A 15972-nucleotide genomic window follows, 5' to 3' on the forward strand; every position below is an offset into this window, starting at 1 on the left:
ATCTTTGCTTTCTCCCATCTTTACTTTTCCACTATAAAATAAAAAATGCTACGTACATTTTACGCATGGGTAGGTCCACACATACTCATGGTCTGAGGCAGCAAAGTGATTGTATGGCCATATTCAATGATTTCTTTCACTTAAATTACCACAGCTCGCTTCTCTGTTATATATGCCTGAACATTCCCGCACTAACACGGACACTTCCTGGGAAGAGAGGAGAGGAGGTAGGGGCCAACAACAACCAAGAGAGCAACCGTTATCTTAGGATACTTTATTGTAAAGTGAAAATCACTTGTGTAAATCAAGAGAATACCACACCTGGATATTTCTTGAAGCAGCTTATAAAAAGGCAATGGACATATTCCTGACCTGTTAGAACCCCCAACTTAATATCTACAACATGGAGGCGGTTAACAAAATAATCCCCCAACCAAACAAGTCCCCTCTAGCATAGTTACTTCTGTAGTTGAGGCAAAACCTTTCTACAATATCACACGACGGCCTCATACACCAACTGTACACTGCGAAATAAATAAATATTTAATTAAAACACGTTGGGTATTCATTTTAATTCACAACAAATGAACCAATCCAAAGAAAACAAGTGCATACAATTTTTTTTAAATATAGAATCGGTGAAATAAAATTCTTGATCCTGGGGGAATCTTAATTAGGCAACGCTTCCCCCCGTGTCCTGTGTCATGAAGCAAAGAAGCATTTGACGAGACACTTGCACTCCAGCTTGTAACACAAAGCACCTGTGGCTTGATGTACCAGTCCTACAATCTTTATGTGTGTATGTGTAATATACATATATACATAGCTTTAGAAACACACACATAAATGTGATGCCGCTGGTAGACTTCTCTCTTGCCACTCCAGAAATTTTCTTTATTTCAGCCAAATAGCAGAAGAAACTTACTCAATGACCTTGAGAACTTTACCTATAGCAATGGTTTTACCTGGAAAAAAACAAAACATAAACATTGTTCATTACGGGCATAAGTTTGGTGTTTCAGAACACTCGTGGGTAAATACCACTTGCAGAATACACTTCTTTTCAAATAACCATGTTATGATGCAACAGTATTTAAAATACACAAATGTAATAATATATAAGTTCTGATTGGCCGTCCTTGGAGTTGTGTTCAAACTGCCATATTTCATGAACTCTGTTCCTATTAAATCCGTACTGACAAGTAACATTCATCAAACTTGTGAAACAGGGCCAAGGTACAATTAGTATACAGTAGTAGCGTATTTACGTGAATAATCCCCGCACCCTAACTTTGGGAAGGCTGATTTTGAAAAGAAATGCCCACATTGACTCAAAACCTGCACCCCAATTTCATGCCTCAATATTCTTAACAAAATATGCGGGTATTATTCGCGTAAATTCGGTATATGTTTAGTTATTTGCTTCATCCTAACATCGCACATCTCTAAGGAGATTCACACAAAAATCCACATTAAAATGCCTGTTTCTTGTTGCAGTCTACAACACATTTCTTGAGCTTCTGAGAGAAAAATTGTTCATGTTAATGCCTTAAGACTGGTTCATTACAGTACTCCGATATGGTTTATAAGAGCTGGTATCTGAACTGGTGTTTAAAACATACTTAAAATTGATAATCTGATCAAAAGTTACAAGGGCCTATGTTGTATTAATAATGGAGAGCCGTTCTTCTTGTTATGACACCAACATGGTGAAGTACGGCACATTGATTGTACTAACAGGCAAACTGCTTCACAGGTTGTACCTCTCTCGTACTGTATTGTAAAGGTGTTTTATGGTTGTAGGCCTAAGTCAAAATAATTCTCTGTTTTGTTTCTTGGGTTATCTAATTAAGACCAGTTCCAGACACACTGAGGAATGTTTAAAGAGTTTCGGTTGTTTACAGCTCTCTAGCTGACCTTATGAGAGGTTACCTCTAATAAAGAGAGCACATTATAGTTTGTAAATGAAATTAAGCTTCAATTTGTACTAGCAACTGAAGAAACTGTTCTATCAAGCAAAAAAGTTTTTGATATTTAAAGTGAAGAGCAACATTTCTGAAATTCTGGTACCCGAGTGTCATGATTTATTGAACGCATTCATAAGAAGGTACATTGGATTTACGCTAAAAATTGTTTGCTACATTAAGGTCTTTTAGCCACCTAAACAAACACAAAATAATGTGGGGAATTTCGTCAAACGTACCTGCTTAACTTTGACTGCGTAACTCAAAACGGTATGAATATCTTTTAAATACTTCTGGGAGAATCTTCCACCTCCTTCCTTGTCGTCAATCCTAACACTTCACAGATCACTTTAATCACATGCCTCAGAGTGGACTACAAACATTCCACCACTGTTGTACAGAGAAAGAGAATAATGCACAATGAATAAACGTGTCTAGGAGCAAAATGCTGTTAAAGATAATCCACCAGTCTCACTGAATTATCCTCCATATACTTGTGCAATAACAGAAAAGGCAAACCTATTTCAATTGCTGGAAATCATCCATATCACTACCTCGTAATTAAAAACGTCAGACTCCTTTCCATTCCAAGATATTCCATATTGATGGTTTTCACTTTACAAAATAACGTTTTTATTATATCCTCCCGTTCAATACAAGTGTTGATCGAGTGATTTTTACTCAAACATGTTTCGGCTCATTTCGAGCCATTTTCAGTGAAAAAATATTAAAAGCTACATGATTTGATGTTAAAACAGAGTCATTAAAACCAATGAGAAATAACCAAACCCCATGGCACTACAGCCCTTGAAAGGCCTTGGCCTACCAAGGCCTACCAAGCGACCGCTGCTCAGCCCAAAGGCCTGCAGATTACGAGGTGTCGTGTGGTCAGCACGACGAATCCTCTCGGCCGTTATTCTTGGCTTTCTAGACCGGGGCCGCTATCTCACCATCAGATAGCTCCTCAATTCTTATCACGTAGGCTGAGTGGACCTCGAACCAGCCCTCAGGTCCAGGTAAAAATCCCTGACCTGGCCGGGAATCGAACCCAGGGCCTCCGGGTAAGAGGCAGGCACGCTACCCCTACACCACGGGGCCGGCCTACCAATGAGAAATAATATATAAAAAACAAGCAAGTCATGATGAATGTAAAACAATACGAGGTTGTGACCTCTCAGTATGCCAGTCTAAAACGACGCCGTAATCACAAATGAAAACATACAAGGACGGTTTGAAAAGTTCTCGGAATCACCGCTAGATGTCAGTGCTATAGCAACAAGGTTCCCGCGCAATAATCACACATCCTTTGTGAGAGAATACGTGGCGCGTCAGTGCTCTAGCTGCAGGAGTGTGGTAGTGACGACTCTTTGTTGTTGTTCCCGCGTAGTGATTTGTGACAATGGAAAACTGAGATTCGAGCAGTGATTAAATACTTTGTAAAGAAAGGTATAAAAGCAAAGAAAATTCATGCCGACTTTCAGAACACACTGGGGACTCTGCTCCTTCATTTTCAACTGTTGCCAAGTGGACCAGCGAGTTTAAATTTGGTCGGGAGAGCTTGGATGATGATCCGCGCAGTGGAAGGCCAAAAAGTGTTATGACCCCAGAATTTATCGCAAAAGTGCATAAAATGGTCAAGGAGGATCGTCGACTGAAAGTGCGGGAGATTGCTGAAGCTGTAGGGATGTCTTCTGAACTGGTATATTATATTTTAACCGAAGAATTGGGTATGAAAAAATTATCCGCAAGATGGGTGCCGTGGCTCTTGACATTGGACAATAAATGCACCAGATTGGAAGTGTCCGAACAAAGTCTGGCCCGTTTTCAGTGCAACCAACAAGATTTTTTGGGCCGGTTTGTGACTACAGATGAAACTTGGGTCCACTACTATACCCCAGAGACAAAACAGCAGTCAAAGCAGTGGAAACATGCTGATTCACCACCACCAAAGAAAGCAAAGGCAGTGCGTTCAGCCGGAAAGGTCAGGGCCTCAGTTTTCTGGGATGCAAAAGGCATTCTGCTGATAGATTATCTTCCTACTGGCCAAACAATTACGGGGATAGATTATCTTCCTACTGGCCAAACAATTACGGGGCAATACTATGCAAACCTCCTAGACCAACTACAGGAAAAGATACGTGAAACAAGGCCTGGTTTGGCAAGGAAAAAGGTCATCTTTCATCAGGACAACGCTCCGCCGCACACAAGTGTTATTGCCATGGCAAAACTTCATGAACTCGGTTACGAATTGTTGCCACATCCACCTTATTGACCTGATTTGGCACCATCAGACTTTCATCTATTCCCCAAGCTGAAAATTTTCCTCGGTGGACGGAGATTTTCTACAAGGGAAGAACTGACAGCCGAATTGGAGAGGTATTTTGCAGGCCTGGAGGAATTTTATTTTCGAGATGGGATCAAGGCATTGGAACATCGCTGGACCAAATGCATTAGTCTACAGGGAGACTATGTTGAAAAATAAAAGCAGTTTCACCGAGGTAAGATACTTAATTCTAGTACATTCCGAGAACTTTTCAAAGCACCTACGTATCTTCAATGAGTTACATGGTCATGTAGCCTAGAGGGCAACAGAAGTTAGTGGACGTAGTAGGCCAGGTGACTCAAAATAGTGGAAACCGTCAATATCACGTAAAGTCCAATCTGTAATGGAAAGAATGTAAATGAATGTATTAGCTTGAGAGATAAAACTTGTGACTTCGCCCTCTCGAGGAGTGCATCTGATGTGCCAACATTTATCGGAACTGGGTTGATTTACGATATGTTCAAGGACGTGTTCAGCTCGCTTAGTACAGGTCTTTCTATTTGACTCCCAGGGGCGACCTGCACATCCGGATGTGGGACGATGAAGGGTGAAACCCAGTGTCCGCACATACCCTACTCGTGCTCAGTGCTTAGCGTCTCCATCCGACAGGCAAATCACCACCACCCTCACTGCAGAGAGGTTTGGAATTGAAGCGACCTAGTAATCAGAAATTGTATACCCTCCTACCCGACCAGCCAACAACCGGCTCACCACAGGGTGTGAAGGAGACTCCAAGCAACAGACAACTTACAGACAATAACACACAACACATACCTTCATCTCTAAGCGTAAATCTCCCCATTTGAGGAAATAGTTTAAACTGCTCCATACAGATCACTCCTGCACATTCCACCCTCATAATGGCAACTTGGTCTTGTTTTACAAAGCGAGGCCGAGTCTTTGATTTATCACCAGTCTTCTTGTCCACAAGACAAATTAAGGCCTGAAAGAGAAATAGAAACGAATGAGTTAGTGAAGCAGAAACAAGAGAACTTGTACTCACATTGGCCTGACGTATGTTTTCTGCGCTCATTGCTCATGTAACCAAGTCCAGTACACATCCAGAACAACACTCAAATTTGTGACACATGTGTTCTTTATTTCTGGAGCACAATTCCCAATTTTACATTAGAGTGTCCATCAGTATTGAAATTAAGCAATTTTAACATTTGTTAATTTTTCCCCATAGAATATAAATTTATGAATGCATCTACTTGCGTAAGCCAACTAGAGAAGTGGACAAGCACTTGTCTATTGGGCTTTTATATGATTCACAAAACAGCAAATATTTCTTAGAAGAGATTTCCTTCAAGAATGAACAAAATAACAGAATTAAAATTTTAAAAAGTCTGGATGAGAGCAAGCACAACATGTTAAAGGAATTGTTTTTGAATGTGTCAAAGAAACAAAATAAAACTTCATTTCCACAATGTTTTCCTTGCAGAAGATGACAACACAACACCCACTTGGATACAACCAAATAAAATCGAGGCAAGTGGGATGAAACACCCGTCAAGACAATATGGTAACACGAGAATTAGAGTGGGACCGAGGTGAAGAAGTTGGAAGTAAAAGATCTAGAGGTGGATGGACATAACGAATTGAACAAAAACTAAGGAAATTTCAAGATGCTGGGAAGACATGGACTGACCCACAAGCCAATCCAAGATCAAACTGGACAAGGAGAATGAAGAGCTTTAGACCTAACAAGAAATATTTCACTATCAACCAAAAATGGAAAGTTGTTCATTTTCCTTAAAAACTTAGGCAGTTCCAGGACCTAGTAGCCACAAATTACCTTTAAATTTTGTTCTGTCTGATCCATGCGGCCCTCTCATGTTTTTGTAATTTTGTCTTTCACTCCACGAAGACCAGAAAACTTTGTACCCCTTCAAAATTGCATTCAGCATCACAGAAGAAATGTTAGGTGCCAGAAACAGCTGAGTGGTGGTTCTGACCAAGATATTACCTTTAAATTATTTATAAGCTCCCAATTTATCCCTGTAAACACGGGTAATAAATGTAACATTTATTCTTTTCAATTCCTTTCAACACATGGGCGACGGGCCCCGAGAAATCTCGTAGTACGCTCGCCAGCGGTAGGTGACTGGCCCTGTTTTATTCACGACATTGTTTTCGGTCATCCTACGACATCTCTTGACCATATATTGAACTATTTCAGACTTGCACATTGAGTAGAATAAATCGTAGATGTATATCTGCCACTTTTCTTTTACTGTATTCACGGCCTCTTTTATTCATTGATTTAGTTTCGAAACATCAACTTTCTTTCTGCCGGTTCAGTCAAGGACAAGATGGACCGCCCGCGGAATACGGTGTTAGCCGACGACGATATTTTGGAAGAATTATATGACGATGATCGTTCAAATGGATATAGTGATAATGAATTAGTGGAAACTGAATGTGAGGGTGATAGTGGAAGTGATATTCAAGCCTCTACACGCCATAATTTACTTAGTGTGCTTATTTATTCAAGTGACTCTGACAATGACAACGATGTAAACATTACTGACGTGTTAGAAATTGACGTTGAAGATGGTTTTGTAAAGGCAGATCCGCTACTACTACAGTAGTACTCATACCAACTTTAAAGACTGGTTTAATATTTATGTACATTTTTATAATCAAGTGCACCCTAGTATGCTTAGTAGAAAAATGTCCGGTCCACAGGATATGTGACAAGCTCAAGCAATGTGTTAAGTGATTCAGATTCAATTCTTCACAGATATGCATAAAATAAAATCTATGGTTCAGGAAAAACCCAAAGCTCACCAAGTTGTTATAAAAGAATCTGATAATTCTTTCATAATCAGAAATTCATGAAATCATCTTAAATCTGCAATTTTTACAGATACTGTATAACAGTTGAAAAAGATACATAAATAGCCGTCCCATTGGCTATTAACATTGCAATTATCATAAGCTAGGTTTTTTCCTTATTAAAGACAATAGAAATATATGCTCCTGTATCCAATAAGACTAAGAAAGACTCATCAAGGTTGCAGGCATCCGATAGGAAGTTCCTTAGGTCCACAATTCAAAAACCAAACTGGACAAGTTGAGGAATGATGTGGTTAGGAAGGAAGCTGGGATTGTTACATCATTGTTAGATCGGATCACCATGTCCAGACTGAGGTGGTTTAGGCATGTAATGAGGATGGAGGCAACAAGGACATGTTCAACACACCTATAGCTAACTTAGCCTTCTTCAGAAACTCTGAATTAAATTTTTGCTCAAAGCACTTGCCTTGCTGAACTGATTTCAAAGTTAAAAGTTTCTCCAAAGTCTGTTCAGGCAGCAAGGATCTAAACTGTGTTCTTGTCTTTGTGACTCTTCTAAAAATCCTTTCACATTCTGCTTTGCTATATGGAATTGATAAAATAGCAAGCATCACCTTAGAGAGTCTGTCATATTTAAGTACACCATCAGCTGATTTCATCTGACCTACCAATGCCCATTGAACATCAATTCTTCGTTTTGTCAGGTCTGTTTCTTCGAGCTGAAAGTTACAGAACTGGGAATGCAGATTATCAGTTTCTTTATCTAAATGTTCCGTTTCACTAGTCAGAATGTTCGGAAACTTGTTAATGAAAAATCTAAGGCTAGAAAATGATGCCTTACTTATACAGTAGCAGAAATATTTATAACTTCTGCATTAATTAAAACTTCATCTTTGAACAGAACTTTATGTGTACGATGTAGTCACATGGTGAAGAGAAACACTTTCTAACAGACTTACAGAATATGCACTTTTCCTCAGACTTCAAGGTGTTCACTAAAACAAACGCAGAGTTCCCTATCGTCAGATCACAATCATCCCTTTGATTTGCTGGAGTATGATAACCTACATCAAGGAGAGAGGAGGAGCTTTTAATAACATGTGGTTTTGCAAACCTTGCCAGCACATTCTTCAATAGTTCCTCCAAAAATGACCTCAATAAGTGGATGTGCGTCATACTTGACTGAAGGGCTACGTTTGGATTCTCAAAGATATCCATAAAACTTGAGAGAAAAAGGCAAAGAGATCTATGTAAATTTGATGAAAGGAACATGAATAGTCGTTCTTCATGCGACAATGCATGGCTTGTAGTGTCATCAGTAGTTTCATTTTTTTAAAGTAAAACTAATGACTCGGTTTTCTTTTTAACTGAGGAGTGTGGTGAAATGTTATGACAATCCTTCACCTTTTTTTTTATAAATAGGAAAGGAATTCCACCGTATCAATACTTGTTTATTATAATTATTATACTACAGTACCGGTTTCGACCCCCAGGTTTGGGTCATCCTCAGCTCAACAACACGTTCACATATAGTACATCAAGCAATGATTGATATTACTTTGTCTGGGGAATGCCATATGATAAATATTTAAATGTTGGACATAAATAAAAATTAAAGCCAATTTCCTTCGTCGGGGAGAGACATTAATGTCAACATGTTGAAAACAATGCAGATGTTCTGTGCTGCATGGAGATCATAGAAAGAAAAAAAAAAATTTCAAACAGCTATAGAAAATCTGGAGTGGTTTATGGAGAAGATGATATCATAGAAAGTGAAATGACAGATGACGCAGAAACACACAAAAACTGGAAGTGTTTACAAGGAGAGTTAGATATGTCAACAAAGTTTGAATCTTGCCGACTATGTTAACATGGACTGTGATTGTTAGTGCAGAAAGAAATCGCTGATGATGAAATTGTGACAGATATTATGAGTGATGGAAATCCATGTGATGATCAGGTGGAAGAGGAAGATCTGCCTCAAAGTGTTCAACAGAGTTCGACACTTGTGTAGGCAACAAACATGGCACGTAGTCTCCGTCAGGAAGTGATGTGCTGTCAAAGTCATTCTTAGATTCATGTGCAATGGTTGGTTGTTCTTTTGTCTCGGCATGTTCAAAAGAAACTCGCACACTCAAATGAAAACCAAACACACATTCCGCTGTTGTTACGATCAATACTGCATAGTGACAACTCACAGGTGCACACAGTTGTAGGACTGGCTGATTGTGCACTACAGCCATCTTAACATAATACCGCATTATGTGGACATTTCTCAAGACTTACAACCAACATTGCAACATAATATCTTCATATATATAAACTAAATTGATATTTAATCTCCACAACATTATTTAATTCATTTTTATTACTTTAGTTTAAATATTTTGAAACCACTTATATTTCAGCTGTTATCCTTTACTCATACACTGGTGGAAAAAAATATCCAAATACCAAGAAATAATCGTCCCAGAGGAGTGCAACAGGCTTCGGCAGCCGGCACAATTCCTATCCTCGCCGCTTCCTTCACCCCATTCCTGACACGGTCGAATGACTGGAAACAGGCTGTGGATTTTCATTTTCACCATGAAATAATAAGGAATGTAGAATACATATATGTCGAGGTAACTGATTAAAGACACAATACTACAGGTTTATATCTGTGCGAGAAAAGCCATTGCAAATGTGCCATGCCGGTCCATTAATAACCGGTGTAATCGCCTGACTGTTAAATGCAGGCACGCAAACGTGGGATGAAGTTCGGTCAATACAGGGACGGTTAATGCCGGTTGTGGACGATGCTGGAGTTGTCGTCCAATGATGTCCCATACGTGTTCAACTGGGGACAGATTGGGGGATCGAGCAGGCCAAGGCAACATGTCGACACTCTGTAGAGCACGTTCGGTTATAACAGCGGCATGGGGGCGTGCATTTTATCCTGTTGGAAAACACCCCCAGGAATGCTGTTCATGAATGACAGCACAACAGGTCGAATCACCAGATGTACATATCTCCAGTCAGGGTGGGTGGGCTAACAATGAGAGTGCTCTTGCTGTCATAGAAAATTCCTCCCAAGACCAGAACTCCTGGGTGTAGGTCCAGTGTGTTGACGCCGCACACAGGTGGAATGCAGGTGCTCACCTGGCCTCCTCCTCCTAACCAACACACGGCCATCACTGGCACCAAGGCAGAACCGGCTTTCATCGGAAAACACAACGGACCTCCACTCCATCCTCCAATGAGCTCTCGCTTGACACCACTGAAGTCGTGGGGTAAGTGAAATGCACGTCGCAGGGCATCTGGCTCAGAGCTGTCCCTCATGTAACCGATTTTGAACAGTTGGTTACGTCACTGTGGTGCCAACTGCCGTTTGAATTGCTGCTGGAGACACAGTCTGCTGCGCCACAGCCATATGCCGAATACGGTCGTGCCACGGGGACGTGTGAAGCCCGGTCTTCTTGCGAGCATATCTTGTCGTGACCACTGCTGCCAGCACGCATGCACAGTGGAGACATTTCTGCCGAGTCGCTCTGCAATATCGCGGAAGGAAAATCCACCTTCACATAGCCCTATTATACGGCCTCGTTGAACCGCAGCGAGCTGTTCATACTGGCCTCTTACTCGTCGTAAAGGCGTTCTTGACCCACTCACAGTCACACATGTAACTAACGCTCTCGCACAGTACAGCCCGTATTAAAAGCAAACCTGATGTGCAATGCCATGGGGCCACTGCTAGCGCCACGTTAATGCGATCTGCGGGAAATCTGAATCGGCGTCATCTTTCAGATGTATAAACACACCTACCAACATTCGTTAATCTAGCACAACCCCTTCTTGGTGTTTGGATATTTTAATGTTTTCACTACTCTAGATCTTGCCAAGTTGTGATGACCTCTGAAGTAGTACCTGACAAGATCTACACTGAACTTGAATTGAATAGCTGGGCCCTAATTGTAACGTGTGGTTCAGTTATTCATTATCTATTTAAAATCTAATTCATCAAGATCGTTTAATCAGCGATACCCGGTAACACATGTGCAAGCTTTCTTCAACTGCTAAAATCTGCAAGCTTCCAGAACTTACCAAGGACAAATTTTAAAATGAATGATAGAGAAAAAATCAAAAGAGTAAACTCATGTTCCCCACCTCCTGTAGAATAGACATGTTCCATGCTTCTCTTGGGGTAAGCAACCATAGGGTAATTTGTCAATTACTGTCATTTGCACTTAGCCTTTAAATCATCCATCAGGTTTAGCCTCAAGTAATTGCTGTATAGGCAACAAAATGTATCTGTGGGCCTTTAAGCATTAACGTCAGAACTGTAGGTTGGCCAACCATGTAGCATTTAAACGGACATGCACTAAAGCCCATTTTTTGATTCGAGAAAGTAAGAAAGCTACTTCCATTAACGGAACACAGCCTGTCAATGCAACTGAGAACAGAACTCTCCCCCATATTGGATTACGTAACTCACCCGGGAGTACCCCAAATCTCTATTCATGGAGATAGTTACAAATCCTTCCGTCACTGCACATCACATTGCATCACATTCCGCACATATATCCAGCTCTGGAAAATATGACCACATATTGCATGAGGCAGAGGCTCATCACCTCTTCTTGGCTTCCAAGGAATATTAATTGTGGAGGACATTCGCGCTGTGCTGGGTCGGAAAAATCCATAATGAAGCATTTGAGCAACTGATGTCTTAGTGATATCTTCACCCTATTCAACACAATATGGAGTGAGGAAGAGGTTTTTTTTTTATTTTTACCATTGGCTTTGATACATTCTATGGCACTGATAGGGTTAGGATTGGGAAGGAAGCAGCCTGGCCTTTTAAGGTACAGCCCCAGTATTTGCCTGGTGTGAAAATTGGAAACCAGGAAAAATCATCTTCAGGTCTGCCAACAGTGGGGTTTGAACCCACTATCTCCCGAATGCAAGCTCACAGCTGCGCGGCCAACTCGCTCGGTGTGAGGAAGTTGGAATACCAATTTCCAAGTGAGGTAAAGGCACAAAGCTCCTGGAACGCCCAACAAAGGGCATCCGTAAGTTATTTGAAGGACTTGTGAGGGCCTTGGATGAGAGAGAGGTCTCCTGACTAACTGCCAATGTGGTTAGATTGGAGAGTGCCATTCAGAAGGCCTTGCTTTGGAACGGACACATAGTCACAGTGTTTTTTGACCTGGAAAAGGCTATGACACTACCTTCTTCACTGTATACCAATCTTTGCAGAGAACTCCAAGTCCCTCTGGGTCTTTTGAGTCTCTATAAGGAATGCACATTTTCAGTATTACATTCAAGATCTGTACTGAGTGTCACACTGTTCGTAATTGTCATCAATGGCATAATTGCCGCTACTAGGTCCACAGTCATTCCATCACTGTATTTAGACGATATTGATCTACATTACAGCTACAGCAAGCTATTCAGCTATACTTCTGTCGATGTCGGTTTGGGCATCCTGAACCAGGGCTCCGCTTGCAAAAGAGTGTTCAACCAGTGGTGTCTGGGTCTCACTTTTGATAAGAGACTAATGCAGCAGCCCCACATTCATCAACTGAATGTGCTCAAGGCTGACTGTGCAGTGCAGCTATGTTTTTACACAGCTACAGTTCTTTGCCATACGGACTATGGTAGAGTACGGCTTATGGTTTCCATACTGGCACGATATACAGCCTGCTCGCTGAAATCTTTGTGAAGAAGACAGCAGCAGATACTCCTCACATACGCTGCCAACATTCAAGCTACCAATGCTGCTTTAATACTCGATACCAACTGAGGTACAAAACCGGCTGAATACCACACAACCAGATGGGATTCGAATTGATAGCTTGTGTTGTGAATTGGATGTCGCTAGGTGGTTGTATTGAACGGACTCCCAGCGAGGTACTCCGTGGCTAGATTGGCGACCGGCTATACAGGGAGAACAAACATGAACACCGATGCCTATATTCATCAGACGTATTTCCAGTACTTTGTTCACCAGTATTCAGATGTACGACTTGTCTTCAGGGATGGTCCTAAGATCGGAGAGAATGTTAAATGTTCGATCTCGCTTCCTAGAGTCTGTAGCGAGTGTACTGCAGAGGAAATCACAACAAACAATGGTCAATGTAATGTTATTGCTGTTCAATTTTATCAGCTTTCTATATTGTAAGCCTTCACATTTAGTTTTCTTCCGACTGTGATTTTAGGGCATCTTGTACAATTATTTATAGAGTAGACTGTAGTTCCCTATTTCCCAACTTTGCATATCAATTTTCATTAAAATCTGTTTACCCAGTTTCTCATAACTCGGTGCTGATACAGACTTAGCAACAAAAAACCAAATTCATGACTCTCTTATCATAGCTGGTACAGTAAAAATGTATAAGACATAAATGATCTGAACTTTAGTTATGCAGTATTTATCGATAGGACCACTAATAACAAATATTTGGGAATTACATTTTAGGCCTTCCCCTAAACTATGATTTCACTAAGCATGAATAAAATTATTATGTCCTAGATTGTAGCGGCTTATTCCCCAATGTGCGTTGGAAAAATAAAAAGTACATTTCCTTTTCACTGTGGACACGACCGATACAGAAATAAAATTATTTTTAAATTCCCAGCAATGTACAGACAAATCTCTTATTTTTTATATATGTAAATGTACAGTATTTATATAATGGAAAGCCTCTGTAATAATAACAATAATAATAATGGTTACAGTGGATCATCGATTATCCAAACTCACGTTTTCTTTGCCAAGATTTTGGTGCATTAATATTCTATTTTTAAAAAAGTTCAGTACACAGTGAAACAGTAGTGTAGTTGATGATGACTGCAAGGTATTGTACTTTTCTCGATTCAATTTATAGACAAAGTGTACTGGAAAGCAAATAGTGCTTGCTACTAATTGTGTAAGCTGTTGCTAGATGCTGATAAAGAGAAGAGCAGCATAGTAATAAATACATAAATAAATAAATAATACAGATTTGTTTCAATCTCAGGATTTGAAGACTTGCAAATCAGTAGTGCAAAGTAATGTTGAGCTACATTATAAAATGTGTCCAGGAAATGTGAGCTGCGATGATACAACTGGAATGCTTCTTGACTGTGACATTAACTCAAGGTTAGGGAGGTTGGTTGTAGGGGCATATGCCTCTCCTCTCATCATCTTGGCGGTCCTAATTAGTTTGGATAAGCGACAGATTGAGGCCATCAAGTAGGGAGAAGAGATAATACTCACTTTGACTGTCACTTCTTCCGCCGCACAGTGGATATGCATTACAGCCGAATAACCAGCACAAATTATACTCTTATGTTCCAGAATTACAACCTGTTAATACAAAAAAGGATTCAGTATTTTGGCAATGATAAAAAGGGAAATGAACTGCACAGGCTATAGTACAACATTTGAACCTACCTGAGCATCGAACACTCTGCCAGTCTTGATAGGATTAGCGTTATCACATAGTACAAAGCCCGGTGAGACATCATCCTCCTCTATTCCCTTCAGTTTAATCTTGACATTTTCTCCAGGTCCTACAGCTGTCACTTCCTCGTCGTCAGACCACATCTGGTCAACCAGGACAACAGTCTGAAATAACACATATAAGGATGGGAACACTTCCTCATCTATGACAAAGGAGCAAGTTATGTAGAGTAAGATAGAATCAAAAGAGCAAGGCGGCTAGCATAAACGTGAAAACACAAATGAACAAGGACAATCTCTAAATCGTCACCAATCCCAGTTCTTGTACATTCCCCATTGAGCTGGTTTCTGTTTCTTCAGTCTTAATGTGGGAAGAGTGGTAAACACAGGAAGAGAAGGCAAACACAAAAGTAAGCAGGAGAGAAGATGATGCCCTTTTGTATTTTAAAGTTTGACTATGTCCAAATTACAAGTCATCCCCTCCTTTGTGTTCAATACAATTCGTATCACTGAAAAACAAAGCAAAACCTCCCTTCAACAAATCATTTAACAGCTGTGGTGCAGCCCTACTATGTGTTACAATAATGGATTGCGAGATTGTTTGTGAATGAAAATTCAATTAAAAAGTTAACTATAAATCAGTTGAGGAAATTAGCTAATGATCATAGTGACGATACACAGCTGCAGGCTACTTTTGAACACAAAACAGCCGATAAACAAGCCAGACTGTACAGTACATTATTAGCGAGTTAATATTGTAAACTTGAAATATTGCACAAGTTATTTCTGATCAAGTACAAAATTCCTCCTTCTGATCCTTTTTCAATCATAGTTTTAAAGCAGCTAAACTGAACGATACAGAATGCATGTTCTCCCCTTCAATGCTGTACATGTCCACCGATCGATAGGTATTTTGGACTTTGCTAGCAAATAAGGTAGTTAAATAGCTTGTTTTGAATCGATTCTCTTTTAAAGCGAATGGTACCTGAACAGCTTTCTGGATTTCAAATCAAACAACAGAATACATAACAAGTGTTATGATAACAGAAATACCACTGTATTTTACTTAATTACATAAAAGAATGTAATTTTTGTTTATTTCAGTTCTGATCAAGTTATGTTCTTCTGGTTTATGTTTTTCTGTTATTACTGAGGGAGCGTTTAGCAAAATAAATAACTTAAGAGGTGAAAAATAAATACTCAGTTAAGAGAGTGTGGGACTGAGAAATTAAGTCACCTTATTCACAAGTTTGTCATTTCTGTTGCTTCAAGGTTAATATATTTATTATGGCAGTGTAGTTTCTGTAACTTTTTTTAGTACAGTGTTGAAAAGTGATATTTACTTTAGAACAACATCCGTGTTCATATGTGAAGTTACATGCCACTGGGTCCATACTGGCCAGTTTCACTTTCTTCTTAAGCAAATAAAAACAATACTGCTAGTGTCTTGTTGGGGT

General features: G+C 40.0%; 1 protein-coding gene across 2 annotated transcripts in view; it reads right to left on the reverse strand.

Moving 5' to 3' along the window:
- Nucleotides 1-254: 254 nt before the first annotated feature.
- The window catches only part of eRF3 (eukaryotic translation release factor 3), a 191573-nt gene continuing 175855 nt past the window's right edge, over nt 255-15972 (reverse strand). For both annotated transcript variants that reach the window (XM_067149636.2, XM_067149635.2), the window contains exons 7-10: nt 14507-14680; nt 14330-14419; nt 5062-5230; nt 255-965 (exon numbers count right to left, since the gene is read on the reverse strand). In XM_067149636.2, the coding sequence (XP_067005737.1) occupies nt 922-965; nt 5062-5230; nt 14330-14419; nt 14507-14680 (477 nt within the window). In that variant the 3' untranslated portion in view covers nt 255-921. The remainder of the gene's footprint in view (nt 966-5061; nt 5231-14329; nt 14420-14506; nt 14681-15972) is intronic.

Source organism: Anabrus simplex, chromosome 6 (assembly GCF_040414725.1).
Source record: "Anabrus simplex isolate iqAnaSimp1 chromosome 6, ASM4041472v1, whole genome shotgun sequence".
In the NCBI taxonomy this organism is placed as follows: domain Eukaryota; kingdom Metazoa; phylum Arthropoda; class Insecta; order Orthoptera; family Tettigoniidae; genus Anabrus; species Anabrus simplex.